Genomic DNA, 22,746 nt, shown 5'->3' on the forward strand with positions numbered 1-22,746 from the left:
ATCTAAGCTGTTAATAGGCTAAAAAAAGGATTTATCTTTTTTTTTTTGACTGTTTTCTTTTTGCATTATAATTAAGCATGAATATATATTAGTATATTACACTGCTTGGATTGCAGCTGGAGCAATCCAAACCTTCCTATGCTGTAAAACTAACCCCCACCCTGTGCTACCCGGATCAAGAGCTTTTTTTCTCCTCCCTGTGCCAGTTATCCTCAGTTCACGTGGTTAAAAGTCCCTCCCAGCCCCCCTCCCCCTTTTTTTTTTCAGTAGATATTGCCACATTCTTAAATTCATGCATTGCTGCATTGCTATTGCACATATATAAAGGATTGCTCGCTCCCTCCCAGCTGCTCCCCTTCCCTCACTGGTTGTGCACATCCTCTCTGCGGACAATCTTGTAGATGATCCAGTAGAAAATGTTGAAGATGAGGAATGCCATAGGGAAGCCGATGCGAGAGATCTTGTCGATCTTCTTGGCTCGCTGGATGAAGAGTTTCCGCATCTCCTCGGGGGAGCGGGAGGGCGGGGGGACCGGGTTGGTTGTGTTGTTGTTGTTGGCGCCCTTAACAGAGATGCCATCCTTGGCTTGGAGGCAAGCTGGTCCCATCCCGTAGGCGGTGAAGTTGAACCTGCCTTCGCTAGCTTCGTCCTCCTGAAACAGATTCAGCATGGGGCTCTACTTAAAATGAGATATAGACCGTGCACCCTCGCTATAAGGCTCTCCACTGCCAGCTCCCTGCTCTGCAAGGGAAAGACACCTCCGTCATACCCCCACCTCAGGACCCTTGGCCAAACCCTCTGCTCTTGGGAGATCAGCCTTATAGAGGGGTGCCAGCTGCGTGATGCACAGATGCAAATCAGGGGATCCAGGCACCCCACGGAGAACAAGACCGACTTCCACCCCGCTGGATCTTTGACATCCTTGAATGGTTTGTGGTACTGTGTTCATTTTCCTGATTGCATCCCCTGTTTTGCTTCTGCCTCTCCCTCCCCCCCCAGCTCCTCTCAGCACCTTCTTTGCTTTGCCTGTGCTGTGTCAGCCCAGAAGGAGTGGGCTCCATGTAACTCACGCACTTGAAGCCACAGCACGAGGCTTCTTACAGAGTTACATGGATGCGCAGGTGCCGAGACCTGTCCAGGAAAAGACCTCTGCAGGCAGAGTGCAACCAGCCCCCAGCTCGCCTACCCACGGGACCCCCCTGAGCCCCACAGCCCCTCTCCACAAGCCATCTTCTAGGTGAGGACCAAAAATGCTCTTCTGCAGGTCGATTGTAAGACATGTCTGCTTCTGCTAATTCCAAGTATTGAGCAAGAAAATTAATTTATTTTCCAGTTTAAAGGCAAATGCTATTGCTGCTGTTTTGGTGGAGACCTTGCAGGCTTCTCAGAGCATTAGCCTTATTCTGTTGAACACGGGGATGTAATCACAGGAAAAAACAAGTTTGGCCAAAGTCATACAACCAGGGAGTTGCAGAGGCAGGGTCAGAAACCTCAGTCTCTGGACTATAGGTCACTGAGCCTAGTTGTTAGACCAGTGGCACTAATCAACTGTCACAGAGGATGATCCATCCTGTGTCCCCCAGCACTGACCTGTGTCCCCCAATACTGACCTACTGGCCCCCTCCCTCGTAGCCCAGCTGCCCTCCCTCTCTCCTTTGCAGAGTGTCTTTTCTGGATGGTCCCTGCAGCGAGCAGGCAGCTGCGTGGGATGGAGGCACTGTGCTGGGGCTCTGGGGTAGAGGAGCAGGAGGAGGAGTATGCTGGCATATCTGAGCAAAGCAAAACAACCCAAATAAAATCAAGCCTTCTTTGTTTTGTTGTTTTTTTTGGGAAGGTGGCAAGATGGTGAGTTGCATGACATACCAGCAGGCTTATTTGTTTCAGAGTCCTGGCTGATGGAGTGCAAGCCTTTGGCTAATTCTTCCCTGCTCTGGTTGTGTCCCCTTGGTGTGTCTCTGGTCTCTGGCATTTGGGACTTGGCAATCCTTAAATGTCTTTGTCTCCTAACAATGCCTCCTGCTCTGGTAGGGGAAACTGAGGCATCAAAATTTAGGAGCCAGCTGCTCTCAGGGAACTAGGCTGAACATCTTGTAAGGGACCCTTTGTGAGAGAGGAGTCAAGGTTCACAGTCTTGGAGAGAATTTTTGAGTTAAAAGGTTGATTTTCTGATGATAGATGATGGAGGAGCTCACTTTTCAGGTGGCCAGACCCTGCACTGCAGATGAGAAAGGTGGATGGGATCTGAAGGGTACAGGCTGCAGGGGCCATTTCTGACCCTCCCGCTGCCCTGGGGTCAGCAGATGCCTCCAGCCATGCTGCTGGCTCCTGTCAGCCCTGCTGAGATGCTCCGAGCTTATAGACCTTCTCATATGTATTATAATCACAGAATTATAGAATCATTTAGGTTGGAAAACACCTTTAAGATCATAGTTTATTACGGGGGTTCAGGTAAAACTGCCTCTGTGCTTCTCTGCTTGCACAAACACATGCCCACTGACACGTGTCTGGTTTAGCCTAAATCCCTTATTTCTCTAATTTACTGAATTTCTTTTCCCTCCTCGTTGCTGAGGAGCCAGTGGCTGTTTTCCGTGGCTGATTTGTTTTGATATCATGATGTACCCATGATAGAGCAGCCAACGGTGCCTTTTTTTCAAGGTGCCATATCAAAGGAGAAGGGCAAAGACATCACCAGTCACACTGGACAGACCTCCCTGGGCTGGGTCTCCAAATACCCTCCAAGCAGATCTGATGATGGTGTCATATTAACCAGACTCAAAGGGACAGGAACTCTCCCTAGCCATCACAGTCCATATATCTCCCCATCCAGGACCTGTCTGCCCCGGTAAATACAGAGTAATGGTTTCAGAGAGAGCTCTCTGGTTGGTCTTTCTAGTCTAGTCCAGAGGGAAGAGATGGCTCAGAAATGGAAAGGGCCAGCTGAAATCTGGCAACAGATATTTATTGATTTAATTTTTATTTTTTAGAGAGGAAGAAAGATTCGTAATGATGAGAATAAGCTAGCGCCTTGTATCTAACTCTGAGGAAGGTAAGAAGCAGATTTGTCTGGATTCATTTGTATTAATGCCAGACTGGCATGCTGTCTGGTGCACTGAGCTGTGAAGAATGGCCAGCAGGTTTTGATTTGGGCACAACTAATAAATGTGGGCATGGGCTGATCCTCTCCTTCACCAGCATGGAGCACTGCAACATGTCCCTTGTTTGTAGCCTGGCATGTGGTACCTAAACCAGGCAGAGCTACCCAGACAAGTCAGGACACCGGGACAGAGCAATTAGGTTTTTTGGCAGCTGCACTAACCCATTTGCATATTTGCCGTCAGCTCCTGGTTTTCTGATGAGCCTGCAAACCTTGTTCATTTTGCTTTTGTAAGTGTTTTTGTTTATGCTTTGTTCCAATTAAATTGCTGTGAGATTGGGCAGCGATTGTAATAGCAATGTTCAGTGGAACATCTCTGGCAAATATCTTTTAAACTCATCTGTATATTAGCGGCTTTTTTTCCTCTGTATTGTTTTATCAACAGAGCAATCTGTGTACGACAGCATGGATCCGGAGACAGGATGCCTGAGTCTAGATGCAGAGATAGAAGCACTATGAGGCACCCGTGCTGGGCGGTTTTAGCTTTGGCTCTATCAAGCAGGCTGCATCTTCTGAACCAAAACTCGATTGATTCTGAGATGGCAGGATCTTGCTCTGGCCAGAAAAAATCAATGGACGCTGATGGTCTCATCTGTTCCTTCTTTTTCCTTGCCTTTATCCAATACTTTTAATCCCTGGTCCTGACTGGGTTGGGAACAAGTGAACAATTATCTCTTGTTTTACAGATAGGACAGCTGAAGCAGAGAGAGGCCAATATACAAAGAGACAGGGATTGCAGCTCCTTAGCCCCCACTGCCTCCTGGAGTGGCGGCAGTGCTCCAAGCACACGCTGTGAACTGCTGTAGGACACGTCAGACCCTGGGAAAGACTTGTAACGGACGGGACAGTGAAGTAATGGAATGGGGGTCTCTGGGTGGGATGGATCACAGAGGGCTCTTTAAAATAGATGGTAGGCAAATACTTATGAAGGATATTTTAGGCAGACCTTGGTGGTCTCCTAGGGGATCTTTTGAGATTCTTTTTTTCTTAGCAAATTTACTGTTTTTTAATGCTAGCGTGAGGGCAACCTCTTAGGCCTGGCACTGAAAATTCAATACCATCTGTCTGATTCTGCTAGTTAATTAAAGGCAATTTTTTAGTGCCTTTGGTCTTGTGATCACAGTCACCTTTTTGTTTCTTTCTAGATCTAGTTCATCTTTGCTGTGGTACCTCAGCCTAAAAGCTAGCAGAGTCCAGGCTGCAGGAGATGTCTGTGTGACACATGCATGCTCGGGCTGGTGTCAGTCATGGCGAGTGAGCATGGAGCAAGGCTAAGGCTGAGAATAATGCTCTTTCCTTCTGAGAGGAATTTGCAGTCAGTCTGAGAAGCAGATGCTTTTGAACACGGAGATGACAGAGACAAAAGAGGTGTCACTTACCTCCGGGCTAGTGTAGATGGTCTCATTAGGGGATGCTGTTCTCTCACAGTTATCCCTCACCCCTCCCTGCCTGCCTCCCCCCAGCCCTCACTGAGTCTTCTGGAGAGAACTCAGACACATTGCTGTGTGAAAATTGTTCTGTTGAGAACAACCTTTTGGCTTAGACCACTTGGCTAGCTAACAAAAACCAGCCTGCTAGACTCCTGGGGTCAGAAGGCTGTTAGAAGAGACACAATTCATCGAGGTAACCCTGCTTTTTGATGGTTGACCCTCCTTAACATCTGACCATACACTGAGGACTTCCCTGGGAGCAAGTGGCTCAGGTCAGTTGACCATGTAGAGATGTTCTGCTGGGAGAGGTTCCAGCTGTCCCCTTCATGCTCCATGTATTACCTTATGGTGCCTCCTCTTCCTTCTGAACCTGAGCAGCTCTTTGTGCTGCCGAGACACAAAGTTGACAGCAGCATATTCCAGAAGCGCGGAGAACACAAACAGCAGGCACACGGCCATCCAGATGTCTATGGCCTTCACGTAGGACACCTAGGAGTCAGAGAGAGAGGCTGGGATGGGGTGGCTTCTTCACCCAAATGCCTTTTTGCTTGCTATTTTACTTGTTACTCCCAAGGTCTTTGGAAGGAGTTTGTCAAGCCACGATATGGTTGACATCTGCTTTTGGACACCAAAATCTAGCTCATTTGACGTGAATGTGTTATCAGGCCACTGAAACTGCTCCTGGGCTCTTTAGCAGCAATAGTTCCACAGTTTTTAATTTATCCAGGTCTTGGTTGTGATGGTTTATAATGCAAGGAAAATAATAATAGAATCTGATCATACCAACAGCCCTGGGTAACAGGGAAAGTCAGTACTGTTATAAAAGTATGATGGTCAAATGAGTGAAAAGATGACATGTAGAGTGCATATCCATGTGTGGCTGTTGCAGGGGTTTGTAAAGTACAGAGCTCCTGGCTACTGGGAGCTGTGATGGATTTTGGGGTGAGTGCTGAATCTTGGGGGATGTTTTACTGCTGGTTGTAGCAACTTTGCTAAAACTTTTGCAGGAGGGGGCTGGAATTTGTCTGCTCGCTCTTAAACTAGGATAGGGCAATGGTAGCCTCTTGTTTTGAGCAGGAGGATCTGTGCAGTGACTTACTTATCTGCTGTCCCCAGAAAGTGCATGTTTTGCCCCCCTGTGAAACTAAATGGGTTCCTACCTTGGGCAGTGATGCTCGGGACCCAGAGCTCTGTGTGGTCATAGTGAGCACTGTGGTGATCCCCAGGCCAACGCGAGCAGGTGCAGCATCCATATTGATCCAGAAGGAGATCCAGGACAGAATGACGATAAGGAGGCTGGGGATGTACATCTGGATCAGGTAATAACCCATCTGCCGCTCCAGGTGGAAACGAGCTTCTATACAGGTGAACTTGCCTGAGAAGGACAGGAGATAGATGGAAGATTACTGATGAGGCACGACGAGCCTCCTGTTTTCAGCTATTGTCTGGGGACTTTCCTTGTATTGCTTAGAACCAGAGCCTTGTTAGAGGAGGAAATCAACAACTGTTGCTCCGTTCTGCAATATGAATGTACAACAAGAAAGCTCTTGGCAGCATGTCCTCTGTCACTTGAATTTCACTTGCTCCCTTGCATTAAAGACAAAATAAAATGTTTGGAGAGAAGGCCCAGACCAAACACCCGTGAACTGATGCGGGTATTACTGGGGACAAGAGGGTTCAATATACTTGTGTCTATTAGCTTTTTATTGGCTATATATGTGTATATTTACTGGTAACATATCCATGTGTGTGTATATATATGTTGTCCCTGGCTGTGTAGGACAAGGCTTGTATCACCAGAGCGCCATCAGACATAGCAGGAGACTCTGGCAAATGCACAGGCCTGAATTCCTCTCTAATGAACCCAGCAGCTAAGGGTAAACAGCACTGACCTGTGTTGTAGTGCTTTGTGCAGTATCTCAAGTCTTTTTCTTCTTTGAGGATAAACTGAGGCAACGTCAGCCCATCAGCAACTTGCACGGCTCCTTTTTCTTGCCACTCAAATATGAGATCATTCATCGTGTAGCCAACTGTTGAGAGGAAGGGACAAAGACCACGTGAAACATATTAAATACTGATCTGGAAAGGGACAGATTTGCAGAAGAGAGCTATGCTTGGAGGCAGGGACTTACCCTGGCCTTTTGGGCAGTGCTGTAATGAACGGGGCTTGGGTTGAGGCAGAACTGCTTATGTGTATGGTAGCAGCTGGGTTAACAGCCTGCACTGGAGCTGTGATGGTGTGCAATGAATTGCCTGCAATGAATCACTTTTTTTTTTCTGGAATTTGGCTTGTTGAGCTGTTTGCTATTTTTTCAAATTGACCTCTTCCTCTGAATGAAGTTGTTCGTTGTCTTTCCCTCCTTTGGGATAAGCAACATGCACAAGGGGCAAATGTTCATCCAGAGAGAAAAAAATCCCATTTGCAGCTGAAAGCACTTTCACCTTTCTCCTCCAAAGTGAAAGGCCAATGTAAATACAAGCAAGCCAGGGCTCCTCTTGTGGGATCTTTTAAGCTTTGGCTTCTCTAGGAAATGTCACATGTGCTGAATGAATGGAAAATCCTGAGCAAGTGGGTCTTGAGCAAGCCTCCAGTGAAGGGAACTGGGAATGGGTTGCAGCTGGGGAGGGAGATGGCAGGGGAGAGAGGGAGGGAAAACATGTTGTCTCCTCTCCAAAATTGAGATGTGTGCAGGACTCACAGCTTTCTAACTGCATGATGCACGTCTGTACGTCCATGGGGAAGTTCTTCAGGTCCATGGGGCAGGCCAGAGTCAGTGTGATCCTGAGGAGAGAAGACAGCACAGGGGATTGCCAAAGAGTTTGTGGTACTGGTGAAGGGGGGAACCCTCTCGTCCCTCCAATGCTGCAAACAGGCTGGTACCTTGCCCAAGACATCCTGGTGTGCTGGGGGGAATGCCTGATCGTTCACCTCTTCCCTGCCCGTGCTTTGACACGTGGTGTTGGAAAGCATCAGAAATACCGAGAATTTGGTTCTGTGATATAATTCCCGGCAGAGTCGCCTGCTGCAGATGGCGTTTCATTGCAGTGTTGTTTTGGACTGTGCAGAACAAAGTGTTCCCATACCAAACAGCTTTGCTGCTTCTGTCTTAAGTTCTTGCCTCAGGTTCGTAACAGTCTGGATTAGCAGCAAGCCCAAACCCATCCTCTGACTCCCCAGTTACATTTCTAGAGACAGGGACTGTTTGGAAATCTTTGAACAGAACACTTCTGTGCCACCAAAAAAAAAAAAAAAAAAAAAAAAAAAGGGATCACATATTGCTGTGGAGGAAAGAGAGACTTTGGTGGTATTTTCTGCAGGGAAAATGCCCTGTGATAAGTCAGCATGAATCTCTGTATCTTTTTGAATCCCTACTGTGCCTCTTGAGACCTCTGGTTTTGTCTCTTAAGCTCTAATTCCCCTCTAGGTCCAGGCTGCCTTTTCTGTGGCATTATTGTGCTGCCCTGTACCATGACCTATGCTCAAATATTTCTTTGTTTCAACAATCTGATATTAACTGGTTTGATTCATTTAGCTAGATTTGCGTTATTTGGTTTGATAATGCTGAAAATGCTGTTCCTTCAAGTCTTTAGATTTTTCAGCTTTTTGCCTTGACGTAGAAATAGAAAAATTTCTTGAGGAACAGGAATCAAATTTTTCTATCATCAGACCTACAAGAAACTTAGCAGGAGGGAAACATACTTTAACTTAAATTCTTATGTTGGAAGAAATTCTCTTTAGAGGCATGTTGGGACAAAAGATGCTGTTACGGTAGAAAGAATTGAACAGTTTAAGTTGCCTTTTTATGAAAACAACTGCATTTTCTGTATTTAAACAAACACCTGAGTAGAAGAGAGTCACCACTAGCCTTTGCCCACTTTGTTTTTCTCATCGCGTCTCTGGCAGGGGACTCCATCTCTCATCAGTCAGGGAGATAAGCCTTCAATTATGTCTTCAGACAAGCCCCTTGAGAAGAATTCACTGTAAATGCCAGATGTGAAAGAGGGGTGACTGTAGCTGTGACTAGGTCGTCAGATGCTGAGCACGTGCTGGACGAGTGTGTGCTGAGAAGGGATCAGAGAGTGAAATCCTCAAGGGTGATTTTGGGTGAACCCAGTGTGGAGCATGCTGAGCTTTGGGTCCGCTTTGGGTCCACCTTCTTGTGAGTGTCTGGACTAGGGATTGATTACTGCAAACAGTAGTACCAAAGAGCCAGTTAGGAAATGGAAGAGCACTTTAGACAGAAAGCTTTATTCAAAAGGGAAAGACTATTTCTCGTTTTGGAAACTCTTTGCATTTACATAGTGCTCTTCCATCATGAATGTCCTCTTTTTGGTTTTCACAGGAAAATGTACTTAAAAAGAACCCTGTATTTTCATCTGGAGATGAGGGAGATAGTAAAATTCTTTTTTTCAAACAGTTAAAGGTTTTGCCTTGAAAATGGTGATCAGCTCAGCCACTTTACCCCGTGTCACCTGCTGGGTCATTGCTCTGTTTGGCAGGGCAACCCCAGGGTTGGAGTGACCCAGGATTCTCCCTCTGTGCTCCTACAAACCCACCTGGAACAAGGACTCTGGGACATGCTCACAGTTTTACTGCCCGACTATTTTTAGAAATCAAGAAATGTTATGTTTCCTCATTCAGCTAACACGCATGGCAATTCTCTTACTGTTTTGGCCATCAGGGATCTGGTCTCTGGAGTGGAACCACCTTGATGTTTAATGGAGGCTGTCTACGTTGCAACATTAAACTGTTTATTTTCTATTTTATAGCTCCATGCTGCTTTTTCTTCCCCATGGCTGCCATGGGAGCTACAGTGTGACATGGGGTGTGTGTACCTCAGGCAAATTTACGTTATACATGAGGTGAAAAAGTCATCAAGACAGAGTTAAACTTTTCCTCTTTAAGCTCATGTAGTTTGATCTTAATTTCATTGGTTAAAAACAAAGAGTGGATGGGTCTGGAAGAGAAGTGAAGGTGGGGGATTGGACTGATTTCCTGTAGGAAATTAGGTGCAATTAGTTCAGCTTCACTGATAGATTCTTGGATCCAGCGGTAAAGGAATGAATGGAAAGAGTTACGCTCAGACAAAGCCATGAAGCTCTACTTAGCAGTTTTCCTAAAATTTTGCCAGGAAATGCTGCAGCTTTCAAAACATGGTTTTCATGGGCTTCTACTAGTTTTTACATAGTACAGCTGGTTTTGGGCTTGTGCTAGTATAATATCTCAAGTAATTTTACATTAGGGATGTTAAGGAATTTACTAGTGAGGAGCAGAAGTCCTCCGACTGAGAAAGGTAGAGGTCAGCTAGATTCTTTCCCAGACCTACCCTCTGTCTCAATATGCTTTGGCTAACACCTTCCTGGTTGTTACTTTCCTACCTATTGTAGAAGCAGCAGCAAGTAGTGACCATGTGGCTGAAGTACCAACATCCTTCTGCTCCAGCATGGATTCAGCTCCTGATGGAAGGAGACATTTCCTAGCCTCCCTCTTCCACACAAGTTTTTTCTCTACCTTCTCCAAAAAAACCCTGCTTCTGATAATACATTTCCTAGGCATAGCTTTGTCTTAGCAGATCTTGAAGACAGAGCTGCCTGGGGGTATGGAAGTACCCCCAGCTATGCCGTGGTCTCTGCTGTTCCAGAGGCAGCCCAGCTCATGGCGTGCAGTCTCCATGCCTTTCGAAAGCACCATCCTTCCAAGATCCTGACTGCTCTGGAGAGAGGTATGAGGCACAGTAAAATTTGTCTCTATCTCTGGCTCTTCACTGGTGTGTGAAGGAGTACTGCCAGGCTGCCCCGTCCTGTTGGATAAGTGTCTTATTTAACCATGAAGAAAAATAATGGTGCTTCTCATGCTTTCTTTTAAAGGGAGGCTACTAATGCAAAATTCAGTTTTGAAGCTCAGGTTACTGGTGGCACTTTCTCAGAAAGATCACTTATTCTGCTCCCACAAGGACATGCTTACACATGCCAACAGGGCACTGTGCACCTCACTGCTCTGAAGCACAGGTTAATGCTTCGTATAAAGGTCCAGACGAGGGAGCTGGTTAATTGCTTTTTTCTTTCTTTTAGCTTGTGTAGCTGTATTTAACTCAAACAAAATTGAAACAATATTGGTCAGGGAAATAAGAATGTGTTTCACTTTTCAGTGATTTTTCTGTGAAGGAATCTGTCCCAAAAGGAGGATGAAACACTGGCACAGGCTGCCCACAGAGGTCGTGGGGTCTCCGTCCGTGGGGTACTTCATTTTGGCCGCACAAAGCCACAGGTGGCTTGATCTGTTGTCGATTGTCAAGACGATGTTGCATGGGAGACCTCCAGAGGTCCCTTCCCACCACATTGCGAGAACACTGTTAATAGTATGATCTCCCACTTTTTAAAAAACCCCATAAAAAAACTTCTTATGCTCAAAGTCTTCACTTTCTCATTTTAGGCTTGAACAGTGAGAGTTTAGCTCTGCCCTCCCCTACCTGGGTGGGGCTCTTCCCACTGAGTCACCTCACCTGATGCTGTAGAGGACATTGCCATTTCTGGAGATCCTCAGGAGCTTGTTGTCTGTGGTAATTTCATGGAAATGGGCACCTTTCTCATTAGCAAAGAACAAGTCAGGCTTCCAGATGGAGTCCAGCATAGAGGGATCCAGGTCCAGAGAGTCGTCAGGGTATTCATTGTATGCCAGCCGCGGGTCATTCCACTGCTGTCGCAGGAAGATGTTCACCCTGTAATCCTGTGTGGTGTAAGCAGGGAGCAGAGAAACAGTTAGTGCTCAAAGCAGGCTGAAAGTGCTGAAAACTGGGGAGCATGTCCTAAAATCATTCTCAGAAATGAATCATGTTTGGGCCTACATTCCAGAGCTATGGCCAGCCTTCTTGGCATTATTTCTCAAGGAGCTGTTGTTAGTTTCTAGCTTTGGAGCTTACAGCTATCTCATAGCATGAGCAGCTGCCCATCCTTGCATCCCTCCATCACAGCAATCATCAGCTGTGTGTGAAGTGTCCAGACCTCTGGTCTGAACCCTGGGGCCTGAACCCTGAGATGTTCAGTTGCAGGGGTCGTAAGAGCTGGTGTCAGCAAGGTGACGGTTGCAGAGGATTAAGGGGGCAAAGGCATCAAAGCCAACTTTCTATGTGTTGAACCATCTCGTATTGTGACTATCTCTGTTTCCTCCAGACTTGTAAAAAGGAAAGGCACAGTGAGACATGTGGTCCATGGAAGGGATATTCCCTGTGTGCCCACTGGTATAAGGGTAATTCTGATGAACCAACAGGAACAGCTGCCCTTGGCAAGAATATGTGAATACGGGAGGGATGTGCATGAAGCCTGCTCCCCTAATCCTCAGTGAGTGTTCTGGGTTCCCCTTGCTAATGTCAAAATGCCATAAATGCTACAGATTTTATAGGATGGCTGTCTTCTTTAACTGAAGGTAGTCCCCCAGCACCATGCAAAATATCTGCCTCATAACCGTGTGTCTTACAGCTCCCCTGAGTTCTCCAGGACAAGGCTGGCTGCTGGGGTCAAGCTCAGACACTCTTCTGGACAATTAAAGGCAGCTTCTGTTCTCCCTGTCTGACCAGTAGCTTCCCAGGGTGATCTGTGTGCCCCTTTTCTGCTGAATTTCACATAGGAAAGAGCCAACAAATTGAAATGGAGAGAGGACATGCCAGCTATCAGGAGAGGGATAAAAGCTCCACGTCCATAAATTAATTGACATTTTCTAAATATAGAGGCAGACTGTGCCTGAAGAGAAGCATATAATAAACCAATTTCACTGCCCTGGCCCAGACTAATAGTTGCTATCGTGATTAAGGGTTTCTTCGGTGCCTTTCTAATACTAATGGACTTTTATTAAGAGGCAGTTAATGGAGGGTGTCTAACATGCTTGCTGATATCTAATACCTGCTGCAGGCACTAGGACCTTTTTTTTCAGTGAGACTGTCTGGCAGTTCTGAGGAGATCTCTCTGACTCTGACATCAGGTCTGTTCTTTCCATGTGGAGCACACAAAGCTCTTGAGTTGAAGGGTGCATGTGGAGGAGAGTCCTTCTGATGTTGCTGTCTCAAATGCTCATTTGACTATGAACCCACAGCCTCTTGTCCAGGAGGACATGACACTTGAGGCATCCAGTCACGCTGGAGGGTTGGGAGAGGATTGTGTCTTGGGTGCTTTCTGGTTTTGGATGGGGGAACTCATAGCCAAGCCCATGGTCTAGAATCTGTTTCATGCCACTTAGTGCCATCTGCGTCCTCAGAGCACAGAAACTGCTGCTGACGTTAATGATTGTGACAACAGCAAATGAACAAAAGACTTGATGCTAAAAGGAGCAGACTTCTGAACATGAAAAAAGAGTTGCAACACTTTCCCCTTCTGTTGATATTCCAAATGTCACCTTCACAAGTCCTAGTGGGTCCCTCTGACTTAATTATTCATCTCTGTCCACCCTCCATAGTGTGTCTTGAAAAAAATGTGAGCAGATAGGAACCAGGCTCTTAGATCAGGACTAGCCAACCATGCAAACCTGAAAAAGGAAAGCAACCTTGCATCTCCACTTCCCACGGCATGCAGCAGCTCCCCAAACAACCTGTATACTTTCAGGTCTCCCTTTTCTGAGTGTAAAGATCTGCAGCCGTTGCAGTCAGGGGAAATCAATGTCACTGACCTGATAGGTAAAATGCAAAATGTTGTTTTGCTTATTCAGCTACAAAAAAAGCTGGATGCAAGCAGGTCAGCTCCAGCTGGGGACTTGTGTCATGTACAACACAAATTAAACTCATGTCTGGAAGAAACTTAAGTGGTAGCTGCCCAGAAGTGTTCTCAGCCTGATGGAGTGTTGGAAGGGGTGTGTGGGGGGGGAATGGAGCCAATCTCCCTGCAGCAGCCCATGTTGCTGCGGATAAGCTTTGTTGCTGGAGTAAATTCACTGCTTCAGCTCCAAAACTTGCCAAAAGGAAAGGAAAGGGTGAGAAGAGGTGTGGTGTGGTTTACATTGGCACCACAGCAGGCATAAGAGGCTATAGACAGAATGACTGCTGTAGTCTTTGTCACCATGGTGAAGGATCTTAATCACATGCTCGTGGGCCAAATGAAAATTTGTCCAGCGGTGTGCAGTGGACATGTAGCGTGAGGGACTGCACCGCCTGCATCCAGGGGATGTTCAGCAGTGTGGTGAGTAGCTCTGGTGCATGATATTCTTTGTGCTCCTCCTTGGAGGCAGGTGTTTTCAGTGGATATGTTTTGTTTGGGAATGTAGACACCTGAACATTGATGATATAGAAAAGACAAAGCCAAAGAAATACAATGCATACGCTGTATGCAATTCTCTGGCTTTGCCATTCTATGGCATTAGTATTTTACCTATCTCTGTGTGTGATCTTCCTTCTCAGTGGGTTATTCCACAGTCCTGGCCAGTGAGAACAGTTGTTTCCTCCCAGATGCCTTTTCCCTTATGACAGACAGCTGCATTGCACTGTCGTATTGAAGGTGCTGAGCAGCCTTTTGGATTTCTTGTGTCCAGGCTTATTTGAACATAAATGGGAAAACAAGCACTGTGACTGCAAACTGGACAGGACACTGAGGAGCCAGCAGAAGGCACGGAGAGCAAATGGGGTCTGTCTGTGGCTGTGACATAGCCTAAGATAAGGGTTGCAGTGTTCTTTACCAGCTAAAGGATCCTGTGTGTTGAGAGCTTTGTGCCTAGGCATAGCAGTCAAGCTGAGAGGTGATGAGCCAAACAACGCTCATTTGTTGGCTACATGGAAATGTACAGTGTTTCTCCTGGATGCTGTTGTGTGAGATCTTAATTAGCAGCACCAAGAAGTCCACAGTTATTCCTAGGTGATGGAAAGAATGGACCGATTTCTGATGTGAAGCAAAAAAAAAAAAAACCAAAAAAAAAGAAAACCAAAAAACTTATTGGGGCTTCAAACTCAGCAAAATAAGTCTCTTTCTCCATATCCTTCTTATCACTTGAGCTCCTCATTTGTGTGCCGATCACATCCAGGCATTGATTGTCTTGTGCAACCTGCTCCTCTGGCTGATGTGGGAGTAGAGAGCAGGAACTCTGCCTTGTGAAGGCATTCAGGAGCTCTGCAATTTGGCACAAAGATTTTTTACTCCCGAGGGAGAAATGACAGAGGGCAGGAAGAATATAACTGAAGTGATCAAAGTAATTCAATTTGATAATACTGAAACAGAATTCTGCTTAGTGGCCTCACAAGGAGCCAAGGAAATGGAAGATCATTTCAGACCTTTCCTTCCCAAGGTACCACTGACTTGGCACATGATGATGAGCGAGCTGATGAAGGCAGGGGCAGGCTGGAGGTGGCATTGTGAAGGAGGGATGGAGGCTGTCAGGAAACTCAATAGGCTTCTGCCCCTGACTCAGGGGTTCTGTTAGACCAGCCTCTGCACTGGAAAGTTCTGGAGAGAGACTTCACTTTGATAGATTTAAATGCTGCTGATGGAAAAAAAATCCAAGGTGGGGACCAAGCTCCTTCAGGAGGGGATTCTGTTATCCCACCGGGGCAGCAGAGCACAGGGGGCTTTATTGACATGGGGTCTATTCTCTAGAAAAGGAATGAACAGGTTTTTTTAAGGCTACTTGCCCTGCAAAGGAGCACTACAATGGACTCATTGCAAAAAACCCATGAACACAGCAGGACCAGACCTTGAAATGGTTAATAAGGGACCTGGTTACCTTGCCACAGCTGTAGCCAAGTAGCCAATTTGGAGCTGCCTGTGAAAGCCCCAGCCTCCTCTTCTCTTGAGGAGGAAGAGGTCCTGCTGAGGAGGAAGGCATGCATCCTGCTGAGGAGCCTGATGCAGGCAGGCAGGCAGGCAGGCAGGCATGCATGCATGCAGTGAGGGGTGGGAGTAGTACCCTGCTGCTTAGTAAGTGTGGAGTTTTTGTGCTGGAGCTCAAACCAGCCATCCTGAATTTCAAGCTTGGAAAGTTACTAGTGAGGGGTTTTTTTGTTTGTTTGGTTTTTTTGGGGGTTGTTTTGTTTTTTTTTTTTTTGTGTGTGTGTCTCTATTTGAGTTGTGTAGTTCTTTTGAGAAAAAACAAGCTTTCTCGTCTATTCAGTGCAAAAACAAACTCTCATCCTCCAACCACAGAGATGGCCAAAACACTGCAGGTCTAACGTTGAAACTGCAGCAGACTATGAGATGTTGTGAAAACCTTTTCATTTTGCTTTGCGTGACTTGTTACATGCTCATCATCTCTGTGGGACTGATGGTTGGTTTTAAGAATGACTGACTGGAGAAAATTGAGCTTAAGGTGTAGCTTTTGCTACAGGCTTTGTGTGTTGATACTGAAGTCTTTTGCCGACCTCGGGCTGAGTGTGCCCGGTATTAAGTGTGACCCATGCACTTCATCAGTTATACTTGCTGTCTGCTGCACTGTGGCTGGAGAGAATTGCTCAGTCTGTTTTGCGGGGTGGTTTGTTAGCTCATCGGAAAGCTCATGTACAGATGTCTCTGAACAAGTATTTACCATTTGGACAGTTGCAGCCTCCAGCTTCTCCTGCCCTTAAGAGATGCTGGGAGAGCAATTGTGACTGTGTTGCAGCTGCCTGGAAGGTTACATTTGGTTTGCTCTTCTCAGATGGCATAACTATGGCATGAAATCATCAGAAATAAATTTGCATGTATACACTGTGTCTAGAGGAGCCTGTGCTGGCTGTTTTGTGGGTTTATTTCCTTAACATTTTCTTGTTTGCTGCATGTAGGTCCTCTTTAAAACATGGAACTGAGAGGTGTCATTTTGAGCACTGAGTCCAGCTCCTAGTAACTTCAGGTCATAATACAAAAAAAAAAAAAAAAAAATCCTGCTTTTCCATGTGCTTTCACTGTGTACAAAGTGCTCCCATCTGCCTTAGGGAGAGAGATTCATAAAACTGCAGCTTGCATTGGAAGAGCAATCAAGGGCATTGCTTAATTCCAAGTTTGCTGTTATAGCAGGAAATTTGTTAGATGAAATGCTCGGATAATCTTACCAGTTGTCTTAGGCTACAAAGAAAAACCAAAGCTGGTATGGTTTACTCACTTAAAACCAAGTCTCTGTTCCCTAGGTGCTTGACTCCTGCTTCATTTTGAATGAAGGATTTGTAGCTTTGCTATAAGTTTCCTGCTCTGGCATGGGTGAGGGGAAGGTGTTTATGCTTTTAAAGAGCAGAAAGGGATTTAGCAGTTTGTCTGGTGTCTGTAATAAAACTGAGCAGATAGAGTTGGGTGCATCTTGCTTTTGTCCTCTGGAATCCCTTGCTGTTGGATGCACTGTTGCAGTAATGCTCTGGGGCAGAAAGAGTCTGTCTGCACTTGTCTGGCTGTTGTAGTTAGTAGTGTCTTTCCCCTTGAAGCACTAGTTGGCTTTGCAGGGATGTGCTCCCAATTGTAGCTCCCCTTGTCCTTAGAGCTGATTGCAAGTGAGGTTGATGGATATAAGCTAGAAGCCACAATTTATCATGGATGTCCAATCAGTTATGTGCACCACTAGAGGCTTTTACGTTGGGTCTCCAGTTCTGCAGGATGCTTAAAGGAGTTAACTTCTCTTGTTCTAAGCCAGCTGTGTTTTGGGAAATTCAGTTTGGTGGATGACATTGTCTTCCCACCCCCTCCTCTATCCTTACAGCAGTTTTCAGGTCTTTGTTTCCTGCCTTGCTCATTTTGAACCTTTGTGGGGCAGACACCAGCTTTCTGCCCACTCTGGGAAGTACGAGCCTTCTCTGGGCCCCAGCTCATTATCCTCCCTTCTGAGGTTTGTAGACCCAAGGGGCTGCATCAAGTGCCTGCTTTGTTCTAATTTCCTGGGTTTTCTCCTTTTCCTCTGCCTTCCATGATGCCTCAAACTGTAAGTGAGCATTCACTTCCAATCTCTCTAATTTCTGCATTGTGACCTCATGATTTATGCTGATTTGTGGGATTCAGGCAGGGTCAACTGAACTGGCAGCAGTGGTATTTCCTGTAGGAGCTGACAACCCCCATGTGGAGATATTTTAAAGGCTTCTCTGATCATATATGTGGTATCCATGAAAACCTGTGACCCTCCTCCTTCAGGTAGTAGTGCAAGAGTAACCAAATGTAAGATGATGTAGTACTCTGAACCTGGCCAGGATTAGAGTACCTAATGTTTGAGGGTTAAACTGTAATGTTGTGTTTTTCTCTTTTGGCCAGTGAAGTAGCTGGGGGGATGTTACAATCATCAGTCCCAAGGGTCAATGACAGAGTACTGCTTTTTTTTATGGCAAAACATTGAATTGCCTCTCTCCTACCAAGCTTTCCCCCCCTCACAAATATTTGATCACTTGTTTGATTCAAAGTAGTATGTCTTTATCAAAATCCCTTCATGATGGGACCTTCTGTCTTTCCCAGAAACTGTGGTGTGGATCTGCCACTACCTGTTTGACCTGCTGGGTCCTCAATCAGCAGGGTGAGACGGGCTTTGCTGCAGAGCAAATCCCAGGTTAGCAAATCCCAAAGACTACTCTAAATTGCTGGGCTCTCATTTTCAGATGTTTCGTACCTGCGTTGCTTGTGTTCTCGTCAGCGTTTACAAGCAGAATTGCTGTCCCCAAAGAAGCGTGTTATATTAGGTTGTGTGCAGTGCTGCGTCAGCCTGACATCTGGACTAGCTTGTCAGAGCTGGCTTGGGTATTTCTAGACACAGCAATGTGCCCAGAGGGTGTTCTTGGGTTCCCATGGGAATTTTTTCTGTGGAAGATAAACTATGAAATGAGTGACATCTGGAGAGGATAGCAAATCCCTGCAGCGTGTCTTGGAGGTGCAGTGCATCTCTCTCTCTCTCTCTCTCATGCTAGGCTATGCTAATATTATGGAACATCCTGCTTGCAGGGATCCTGTGGCATCTTTATATGACTGCTCCAGTGCATCTCATAATGTAGGACAGATATATTGGAAAATGTGTCATTGTAATGTGCTCTGTGCATTGCACAGGGATCCCTCTGGGCCTGCCCCTCTGCCTTGCAGTCTGTGGATCATCTCTGCTAGATTGTGTAGGAACAGACTATTTATTGCCTGTAACACCAAAGGATGCATCCTATAAAATAGTACATTAGGAACAGATGCATATTTTGGTTCTAGTTATTTCTCTTTTGTGTTAGATACCAGTGAATCCATGAATACATTTCTCATCTATGAACTCTGATGAATTCTGCAACCCAACGATGAAATGTGTTTCTTTGTGCTTGGGCAGAGTAACAGCTTTTTTTCTACCACTGGAACTGAACTGCCCCCAACTCCTAACAATTCCCAAAGAATGGTATAAATAGTGCCAGAAGAGACTCCTAACCCCAGGAATATAACAGTTGATCTCCTCTGATGGTGGTGTGCATTGTAAGTAACTTCTTAAAGTCAATCAGTGTGATCTATATGTGAAGCCTGTAACATCCTGCCTGAATACACAAAACACCTGAAGCTGCAATCTTGCATTCTTCATTCAACATATTTCTAGAAAAAGGATCACTGAAGAGAAATTAAAAACCATATTTCTAGATTACCTTCAATTAGCACAGAGGTAAGGCACTGTACCTCCAGAGTTTTCCTTTGCTGTTCACTGAGTATGTCACAACCAGTCTTAATAGTTTTCAGATGGAGCAATTATCTCCTGTTCTAGTGACTCTCTGCTCCTAGTGTCTTGCCAATTAGATACAGCCTTCAGCTATGTTCACTAATTGGCTGAAGTGAGCTTTAACTTGCAACTATTGGTTTTGATTTTTTTATTAAAAATCATTGTCTAACAGAAATGTCTCCAAGAAAAAAACATATCTTGATGATTCTCTTAATCTTTGGAAATCTGAAGTCTGGTGCAGACTGAATCTGAGCTCAGCTGATTTCCCTTCACTTACAGTGTTGCTTCAAGCTTCTGGATTTACATGCACTTAAATGCAAAGTATCTGCAGCTGTCTCTGAGCTTGGAGCCTTAGGTAAGTCTTCAGAAAAGACTGTTTATTTCCTTTTCTGACCCTGTACTTTTTTTCCTTTTACTTCACCTGTACAGCGTTTTTGTAGAGATGCAGATAGAGACTGTGATCTCAACTACACGCAGTGCAAGTCTTATGTGTTGACCATTGATTTACTCAAACCTCGGGTAAACTTGCAAACACAGAGGCAATATTTTCCTCTGGTCACACTAAAGAGGAGGGTGATCCTGCATTTGCTGGGAGTGCAATGAGGCTGACCAGCTGTGCTGTGATTTTTTATTTTTTTTTTTACTTACCATAGTCGTTTCTGCAATCGAACCAAAGCTGTTGATGAAAATGTTGCAGCTGACATTCACTGGTGGGCCTGCATGACAAATACAGATTGGAACAGCAGTTCACCGTGTGCTTACAAGACAAAGTGTTTCCATTTTGCAGTATTAAACCTATTGTGGGAACTGGGTGACTGGGGGGTGAGTGTGGGAATAAGGTCTGGCTGACCCGGCTTAGTCTCGTCCTGGTTCTGGTGACAGTTTGACACCAGACAATGCTCTTGCTTTGCCTCTGTTCCCCTGTTTAGGGGACTGTTTAGGCACCTTTCTATGAACTGTTTTGATGAGAAGGAATAGATCCTAGCCAGGAAGGACAGCTTTCTTGATATCTCAGCATTGCTGTATGGGTCCAACCTCACCTTGAACACGACAGCAATGTATCCCAGAAGAGAGCAGAGAGAACATTGACAGACCCTCTGCTTTAGAGCTCTGTGCTTTTAAAATACTTGTTTAGAGCATCTAAATGTTCTGTGACCATAGGTTTGCTACAGAGCCAGTGCAACAGAGTGTGCTGTCGGGATCAGGCTGGGTAAAGGAGCAAGTACCCCATGGGGTAGTGGTGGTGCCTGCTCAGGTGCACAGCTGGATAGATGTCAGAGCTCTGGCAGCAGAAAGTCTTTGGCTGTTTTGGTGGGGGGTTTTTTGTTTGTTTGGTGTTTTTTTGTGTGTTTGGTTTTTGTTTTTTTTTTTTGGGGGGGGGGGGGGGGTGGGGAATGTACTCCCAGCCATGATTCTCCTGGGCTTTATTTGCTTTCAAACCAAAGCTTTGGTTAGCCTGCTCATATGAGAAAAGCTATGGGGCCACCAAAGCCAGGGGATTGGGGGTTAAAGGATGAAAAGATTGTAGTTAGAGGGAATGGGGGTCAGGTTGTTCTGGTGATACAGGTGTCCAAAGCTATCAGTACGACTGGAAGTGGACCACAATACTGCCCAGCAAATTTAAGGTGGAAATGCTGCATTTGGACCAAGGGAGATGCCAAGAGCTGCAGTTCAGCACAAAGCAAAAAACTGGAGAATATTTTGGAACCGGAGCCATATGTTGTGCCTGGTAAAGCAGTGGCTTGCCCACAGGTAACGAGAGGATTTCTGCAGAGCCTTAAGAAGGGGAGGGGGGAAGCAGAAAGGGCCCCTGCTCTGGGGGCTCCTGAAGGACCTGGTGCTGCCCAGTGTGTGGCGGGGAAATGCCCAGGCAGAGATCAGAGGAACCTCCTCAGGAACCAAGGTGTCCCTTTATCACTGGGGGAATTTAATCTCTTATCATCCCTGTGATGATGCCTCTGGGAAGATAAACGCTGGAGATGGTGGAGTGTGGATTTTTAGATTATTTCCCCCATCCTTTATGGAGATGAGGATGGTGTCTGCATTTCAAATGCTGCCTGACAGCTCAGCCAGGCTGGGGGAGTGATGCTTGTCTGGTAAAGCCACATCTGCAGTCTGGAAGCTGCTGGGAGATGAAATACTCAGGGGTGGGAAATGCCTTTAACAAGAGGCTTGTGCCTCTAATCAGTGCAAACTTCTCCCTGTGTGGAAATTAATGGAATTTCCTGATTACTAAATAAAGTTTGAAGCTTGGGTTGCTCTTCATTTCCCTTTCCTCCTCTTGTGCTTTGGCCTCTTAAACTTTGTGCCTGATCTCTGCAGAGTAGGATTGCAGCCACATAACAGCAATGTGCTCTATGGCTGGGAGGATGCTGGTGTGAGTCCCAGGCAATCCAGGCATGCTTCTGTCTAACCAGCTCCCAGACAGCCCTTTGCCAGCACAGCAGCAGCTCACACACTGCTCAATCTGTGCAGCTCTTTCCCCAGACTGTTAAATGTAGACATGGACTAGAATGTCAGGTACAAAATGGTGGGGTTTTTTTCCCCTCTTATCCAAAAGGCCTGTGAAGTTTATCCAGCAGCTGAAAGCACACATTTGATCAGGCTTTAGCACTTGCTTTAACCCTTCTGTAGTGCTTCTGTTGAGCTCAGGAGTAAGTTTTCTTCTCAGCATCCAGCTCACTGACCATATAGAAGGTCCACGTGCATGTGATTTCCCTTCTCAAAGGGCACAGCACAAGAAAAATACTGAGCTGACCTCCTGGATGGCTGTATGTGCTTGTGCCTCTGACATTCATGGAAGATGTTGGCCCTGGTCCTTCTGCTCCTGTGCTGATGTGCTCTGGTGAAGCTGGGTATGGGATGAGCTTGGCCCAGCAGGTGTGAAGGCGACACTCGTTGGGGCAGCCCAGCTCTTGTTGAGGTGCTGTGCTCTTTCTGCTGTGTCCAAGGGGAGCTGTGAGCACATTGCAGGACTTTTTGGGGGGTGTGTTTTTAAAAATTTTTTTTTGTAGCTTCGGTGAGACTCTAGAATCTTCCCTGCCAGCTACTGAAAAATTCCATCTCTGCAGTGGGGTCTGGTTGTGAAGGAGTTTTCCAACAGCAGGCTTAAGGGTACAGCTGGGGTGAGATGTCCCTTGTCCCACACCTACCAGGTCCAGCTCTGTCCCTGCCTGGGTTACTGACTTCATCCTCCAACTTAAAACAAAGCCCAAATGCTTTTTCCTTGTTCTCTCAGAATGTGAATCCCCAGCTAAGTCCAGACTTTACAGCATTCATGGAAAAACTGCAATCTTCTTTTTGTTAATCTTCCCCTCCCCAAAAATCAATTTGATAGGGATCTTTGGTATTATTTTCCTTTAGATCTAAGCCATTAAAATGCCCTTATAAGTTACTGCAGTTAATTTAAATGACATGCTTTGAGAGCTGCAACCCCAAGCTCTGTAAAACACCTCCCATATAAATTGGAGCCTGATTTATGTGTGGGAGGCTAAGCCAGCAAAACTGCCCTGCGGGGAAGGTGTAGTTCATTGAAACAAAACTGAAATTAAATTATCTCAAATAAAAATGCAATACAG

At 45.8% G+C, this 22,746-nt stretch overlaps 1 protein-coding gene across 2 annotated transcripts in view; it reads right to left on the reverse strand.

The window, feature by feature from the left end:
* Nucleotides 1–361: 361 nt before the first annotated feature.
* Nucleotides 362–22,746, reverse strand: part of GLRA1 (glycine receptor, alpha 1) — a 39,583-nt gene continuing 17,198 nt past the window's right edge. The window contains exons 3-9 of one of the 2 annotated variants that reach the window (XM_010077017.1): nucleotides 19,817–19,884; nucleotides 11,088–11,311; nucleotides 7,284–7,366; nucleotides 6,477–6,614; nucleotides 5,745–5,959; nucleotides 4,927–5,073; nucleotides 362–652 (exon numbers count right to left, since the gene is read on the reverse strand). In XM_010077017.1, coding sequence (XP_010075319.1) covers nucleotides 362–652; nucleotides 4,927–5,073; nucleotides 5,745–5,959; nucleotides 6,477–6,614; nucleotides 7,284–7,366; nucleotides 11,088–11,311; nucleotides 19,817–19,884 — 1,166 coding nt within the window. Of the gene's footprint in view, nucleotides 677–4,926; nucleotides 5,074–5,744; nucleotides 5,960–6,476; nucleotides 6,615–7,283; nucleotides 7,367–11,087; nucleotides 11,312–19,816; nucleotides 19,885–22,746 lie in introns of both variants that reach the window. The other variant, XM_010077018.1, reaches the window with a different exon arrangement.

Source organism: Pterocles gutturalis, unplaced genomic scaffold, assembly GCF_000699245.1.
Source record: "Pterocles gutturalis isolate BGI_N339 unplaced genomic scaffold, ASM69924v1 scaffold16183, whole genome shotgun sequence".
NCBI lineage: Eukaryota > Metazoa > Chordata > Aves > Pterocliformes > Pteroclidae > Pterocles > Pterocles gutturalis.